At 35.7% G+C, this 6,618-nt stretch overlaps 1 protein-coding gene across 3 annotated transcripts; it reads left to right on the top strand.

Annotated features, from left to right (window-relative positions):
* The first annotated feature begins 1,091 nt into the window (after positions 1–1,091).
* Positions 1,092–5,864, top strand: LOC18053760 (UBP1-associated proteins 1C). 3 transcript variants are annotated; one of them, XM_024178442.1, is made up of 7 exons: positions 1,092–1,766; positions 1,945–2,062; positions 2,194–2,268; positions 2,530–2,660; positions 3,594–4,065; positions 4,446–4,559; positions 5,487–5,864. In XM_024178442.1, the coding sequence occupies exons 2-7, from the start codon at positions 1,976–1,978 to the stop codon at positions 5,547–5,549; spliced, it is 942 nt and encodes a 313-aa protein (XP_024034210.1). In that variant the 5' UTR covers positions 1,092–1,766; positions 1,945–1,975; the 3' UTR covers positions 5,550–5,864. The 3 variants fall into 3 exon arrangements, with proteins under 3 accessions (XP_024034210.1, XP_006451550.1, XP_024034211.1); XM_006451487.2 differs by having other exon boundaries at positions 1,092–2,062; XM_024178443.1 differs by lacking the exon at positions 4,446–4,559 and having other exon boundaries at positions 1,092–2,062.
* Positions 5,865–6,618: the final 754 nt, after the last annotated feature.

The following is a 6,618-nucleotide window of genomic DNA, read 5'->3' as shown; positions in this document are numbered from 1 at the left end:
CCTCTTGGTCAGTAGCTTTGAAGAATATGAAGCAATCATCAGTGAAAAAAAGGTGTGTAATCGAAGGTGCTCCCCTAGCCATTGTAGCACCATGTAATAATCCCGCCTATTCATAATGATGGATCAGCGAGCTTAGCCTTTTTGCGCAAATGATGAACATGTACGGCGATAAAGGATTGCCCTGTCGAAGTCCACGGCTAAGCACAATAGGTCCCACTTCTATGCCTTCACGGATGATCTTGTAATTAACAGTAGTAACACACAACATTATTAAGTCCACCCATCAGCGGCAAAGCCCATTCTCAACATAATTGCTTTAAGAAATCCCCATTCAATCTAGTCATATGCTTTAGACATATCAATCTTAAGAGCTGCGACCCCCTCCTTTCCTTGTCTCTTCCATTTTAGATAATGTACAAGTTCTTCCGAAATTAGGATATTATCCGTGATTGCTCGACCAGGTACGAAGGCACTTTGAGCTTCAGAAATAGGAGAGCCCAGAATTACCTTCATACGATTCGCCAACATCTTTGCAATAATTTTGTACAAGACATTGCACAATGCTATTGGTCTCACATCGGCCAACCGTTCAGGCTGTGTCTTTTTAGTGATCAACACAATGGATGTATCATTTAAAGCAGCAGGGAATGCACAATTAGAGATACAGTCCAAGAAAGCTATAGATATATCATTACCAACAATATGCCAAAATTTTTGATAAAATGCAGGATTCATACCATCAGGACCTGGCGATTTATTAGGATGCATACTAAAGATGGCGTCATGGACATCTGCAGCTATGAAAGGCTCCATGAGGGTCTGGTTCTTTTCAGCATTAATTCGAACCTTAACACAATCCAGAACTTCATCACACACACTACCACCAGAAGAAAATAGTTGTGTGAAGTACTCGATTAAATCATTAACTTTGTCCGGATGAGTACACCACTGGCCCTAGTCAACAGTTGAGAACAAAGTGGCGAACGGGTGCGTAACGCGTGGGAATCTGCCGAACAGTTCGGGCCAAATCCTGCAGAAAGCGAAAAAGCGCGGCGTCCTCGTAACAGGCTCGGTCGCGGCGTCCTCGTAACAGGCTCATTCTCTTTTTACACTTAGAAATGCGACCTTTAAAGTCACAGGGAGATGGTCTCCCCAACGCCTCAATTCATTACCACAAGCTAAGATTTTATCTTGAATTGAACAGCCCCCTCGATCGTTCCAGCTATCCTTAACGATTTCCTCACAATCGGGTTCACGAAGCCACATATTCTCAAACTGAAATTGTTTGAATCTGGACGTAGGAACCAAAGGAACTGGTTCTAAAAGAATCAGGAGGTGATTGGAACAGGATGCTTCAAGGCAAGCTACTCTAGCTTTGGGGAAAAGCCAAAACCAATTTGCAGTCGCAAAAGCTCTATCCAAGCGCTCCTCCACCCAAATTGTAGTTCCCCGAAACCTTTCCCACGTGAATTGATACCCTTCCATGCCCAAATCTATGAACTCTGAATTAGCCACAACATCTTGGAAACCACGAAACTTCCAGTTTGGGTGCTCGCGATTTCCTCTTTTCTCACTCAATTGTAAGAGGTCATTAAAATCCCCTAGACACTCCCACGGCAACTTTGAGAAGGAAGCAAGTGATCGAAGCAAGTTTCATGAATCCCGACGTTGACATGATTCAGGAAAACCATAAAAACCAGTAACACACCATTTCCCCAAATCCGACTCCTCAACTACAACATCAATAAAATTTCTCCCATATTTCAGTAAGTTGACTTTGTATGTAGACTTCCAGTATAATGCAAGCCCACCACTCCGGCCCATTTTAATCTTTATAGCTTCTAATTTGTCTCTACGACACAACGTTTCCATTAATGACAAGATATATGTCATTAAATCCTATTATTTTAAAACCCTGAATTACCCTACTTTCTAATTGCACAGCTCTCTCCGTCCCTTGAACCCTAGAAAAAAGATGGTGTGGTTTCAGTGTGAAGATTGTGGCGAGAATCTGAAGAAGCCGAAGCTTTCCAATCACTTCAGAATTTGCTGTGCCTCCAAGGTCTCCGTTTCCCTTATTTGTTGTTTTTCTTTTTTTCTTTTTTTTGGGAGAAATATTCAGCAGATTCATTGCCACTAAGATATTCGAATAATAATCATAATTAGCTTTTTTGGCTTTTGCTAATTGCTCAGTTATCATGCATCGATTGTGGAGAAATATTCGGGCAGCAAAATGTTCAGAGCCACACACAGTGCATTACTGAAGCGGTGTGTTTCTCATTTCTTATCTTTACAATTCTACTGTATCACTGATTAATTAATGTTATTAAATTATGGCCATGCATTTCTCACTTATAATTAGAATGTTATTTGTTCTACCATGTGTTAGTTTCCGAATCCAGGCTTCGTATACTTTCGCTTCAGATTTGAGTTCTATGTAATCCAGGATATATTGGATTGATATTTAAGTGTTAAAGAGTCCAGCCAGATTATGACATTTGGCTTTGGATTTGAAACTTTTGTACTCAGGAGAAATATGGTCCTAAGGGTGAAGGCAAAGTGTCAAATGGGATGAATGCCAAGTCGAACAAGGAATCAAAGCAGCAACCTGATATTGATATAAATGTTGGATTATCTGAACGCCCACCTTGGTTTTGTAGGTATGTACATTTTTATCGTGCTTACTTTCCATGTCTTTTCCATTTTTATAAATAAGGAATCAATAGGAAGGCTGGTTGTGACTGATGATGATAATGTTAAGGACCGTAGTAATTGCATTGAGCTTTGCAATCTATTTATGTTGATGCACAGCGAAGTCGTTCAGTATACAAGCCTCTCTTTTGTCAAAGGCTGAATGTTTTTCTTTAGTTCTGATTTAATAATTGACTATCATTTTCAGATTATGTAATTAACTTAACCTGCTGCCCAAAACTTTTAGAAGTTTTTCCACTCTTTTTTTATTCCTTTTTGGGTTCAGTATATTTTCATTTCTACTTTATGTTATGAGGTAGGACAAAGCTTTTTTGGTGAGACCATTTTCCTGATTTGTTGAAAGAAAATGATATTAGGAAGGAACATTGAAGGATGCTTCTTCAATTTCCAAAGGGAATGGAAGAATAAAACCTATTGAAATATAATTTTATGTCTTTTTTACTTTAGAAATTACAGATGCAAATTAATATATACTACTTTAACTTTCAAAGATATGGTGATCAGACTAATAATAAAAGTCTCTTTGTGGATACTGGATTGTAGAAAGTAACACCCATCTCCTTTCTTTTTGGAATTCTATTAACTAGGTTGGAAGTATGTGTACTTTTGTATCTCCTTTTGCTGTGCCCTATTTGCTTTACAGATATTACTTGGAAAATAAAATGGTAGACAACTAAGTTGTTGCTAGGTTGAATTTGATCCATTTCTTCTCAAATTTCGGTATTATTCATAGAACACTAACACTTAAGAGAGTTCTTTGATTTCATTAAATTTGTGAGATTGTTCATGCATAGAACTTAGCTTGCACTTACTATTTGCAAGTACTTCTAATCTTATGATTGGGTTCTTGAATATTACTCTGTATATATCTGTTTCTGCAGTCTCTGCAACACTAAGGCAACCAGTAGGCAAACCCTGCTTCTACATTCTGAAGGAAAGAAGCATAAGTCAAAGGCACGAGCTTACCATGCTGCTAACCAACAAGCTAAACAAACAGAAGCAGCTCCTGAAATGAAGGTTTCAACTGGTGAATTGGCCAACGATAAACATTTTGAGGAACCAAAAGTGCAAAATCTCTCTAAAGAAGCAAAGCATATTGACCCGGACACATTGAATGTGAACTTGCCATCTCCTGGGAAGAGAAAACATCATGCATTGGAGAAAGATGGTGCTGGAATTAAGACTGGCAGTAATACTCCAGTTGAAGCTGTCAATGGGGAAGTGATTCAAGTGGAAAAAGAAAAGCCAGGGGACACAGAGAGGTCATCAAAGAGAGCCAAACATAATGTGCTTATAGAAGAGACCGAAAACAAAATAAAATGGAAGAAGTTGATAACCTCAGCTCTGAAATCGGTATGTTTCTATGGATGCTATTCTTATTTGTCAGTATTATTCAAATGGGGTAACTAAAAATATTTTAATGATCTACTTATATTTGGTCAGCTATATATTTTCATCTTTAACCTAACCCTGACTATGTGAAAGTAAAACTTTCCTTTCCCTTGGACTTAGAAGTCACAGTTTATCCTGCATTTCATTTTTTTCTTTCTAGTTACCAAACATTCCACCCCACCCACACTGAATTAGATGTAACTTCTTGGAATTGAACCCATGACCTCTTACTTACATTGCAAGAGGCCAAACCTAGTGAGCTATCATCTGGGAATGCCATGCATTTCATTGTTGTTCGCACACGTGCATTGACTTTTTCTTCATTGCTGTTTGTAATGCAGACTCCTGATGGAGTTTTGAAGTTGAAAAAACTGAAAAAACTAGTCCTGAAGGCTCTGCAGGAATCTGGCATACAGGAAGATGAAACACAACTCAGTAATGTGATAGAGCACAAGGTCAGCTTAGGGAAGGGACAATGATTTTGTTTTGGGTGGGGCTATTTGCATCAAAACTTTTCGCTGAACACTCTATACACTCATCTACTAAGTTTGAAAAATTAAGTTCACTCTCTATACTCTTAAACTTAAAAAAAAAAAAAGAGATCCTTAAGTCATTTAAATTAATTATCTTTATTTAATCAAAACATCAATAGAATTATTCATTTTTTTTAAAAATTGACATATATATATATAGTTACAGCAATGGTCAAGTCAAGTTGTACACGGATTCTTTAATTAATTTTAGCTATAATTAGTTTTTAATTAATTTAATGAATATATTCGATATTGGAAAAGTGCACCCAAAATACAATTGGCAATCGATCAAAAACGTGATGCCAAGAAGAGGAAGGATCGAAGAAGAAGTGGGATGGGTTTAAGACATTTTTGTTTATTTTTAATTTTATATTGAATGGAAAAAAAGATGAACATGTTTCTTACTGTACTTTTATTATAATTTTTGAAAAATTAAAAGGATCACAAGTCTCTAGTAAGAATCTTTCAAAATATTGATTTTTTCCTTGTTCAACTAATTACTGTTTAAGATGTTGGAAATAATTTTTTTATGGTTTAAGACGAGAATTATTTGTTAAATAATAGGTGTGCTATGTATGTGTTCATAGTAATTATGTTATATTGGCTCTTAAATAGTAATTTACATGATGTATATTTTTTTGTAATAAATTGTTGTATTAAAATTTGTAATAAATTAATTTTATTAAAATAAGAGTGTTCAGAGTAATTTTTAGAGTGTAAATAACTCTACCTTTTTTTCCCCCTTCAGTTATCATTTTCTTTGGATCATTTATATATGAAGAACTGAATCGTTATCTTACCCTACTGAGTTTGTTTCTTGATCATCATTTCCTTCTTTATCTGGTGCAGATTGATTCAAGCTCCAGGTTTATAATTGACGGTAAATACGTCCGCGTAGCTGCCAAAGTATGAACAGGATTGCTATTATTAGGAGCATCATTGCAGTAGTCTTCACAGTCTTGCAGGGTATTTTATTAATTATCTGTTGATTTATATAATTGGCTTTCAGTGGTTCTTTTTGCAGTTGAGCCGACACAAATAGTAGACATGGAGCTCATTCAATGAGTTGTTCTGTGTTTTTTATTTGCTAGAAAATTTAGAAAAGTTTTCAGGAGAAATATAGGGACTAAATCCCTTTGATGTGATGATATTAGAGAAGATAGTGTAATTGCAAGTTTCCTTTGAATTTTCAGAATGAAATTGATTTTCAGTCTCATGCTGGTGGAATCCCTTTTTGTTATTTATACAATTGCTTCTAGCCTACCAATTAATACAAAGGATAAAATTAATTGATTAATCTTACAATTTGATTTAGATATAGATGAATCTAATTGGTGCTAAGCATCTTTCGGAGAATTGTTCCGGTCTATTCTGAGTATTATTTTATAAAATTTTATGTTAGAACTCTTGTTGAATGCACCAAAAATTTCTGCACAAAACTAGGCCTGTAATGATTTGAGAAAAATTAGGTTACTGAAATTTGATTGAATTCTAAAATTTTAATCAAATATCAAATTAGATTATAAATTTATCATCCAAGTATCTACATAAAATCCCTTAACTTTGTTCTGTTCAGAAAATTTTGAACCATTTTGTATCAATCAATTTTGCTCGTGAAGCATTTTAACATCTGCATAAATACAGACCAACAGAGATTTGCATTAAATTGACATCACAATTTTTTTTTTTTTTATACACTTATATATTACAATCCTGATATTTTCAATTAGAAATCCGTCGGGACTTGTTTGAGTATTTCTATTACAGCACAGTCCGAATATCAATCCTCACAATTAGAGATGGCATATGGGACGTGAATAGCGTGTTCAACACGGCATGAGCATATTTTAACAAGGTACACAGCATGTCACGTATGCAGGTTGGGCTGAGAATTGTAGGTATGTGAGGGCCTTAAAAACACAGTACGATTAGAGATGGGTTAAAGCACGGCACCTGAAAATAAAAAACTTAATACTAATAA

The sequence above is a fragment of the Citrus clementina genome, unplaced genomic scaffold (assembly GCF_000493195.1).
Source record: "Citrus clementina cultivar Clemenules unplaced genomic scaffold, Citrus_clementina_v1.0 scaffold_1, whole genome shotgun sequence".
Classification (NCBI taxonomy): domain Eukaryota; kingdom Viridiplantae; phylum Streptophyta; class Magnoliopsida; order Sapindales; family Rutaceae; genus Citrus; species Citrus x clementina.
The sequence above is the reverse complement of the archived record's forward strand: the minus strand, read 5'-3'. Positions and strand labels throughout refer to the sequence as shown.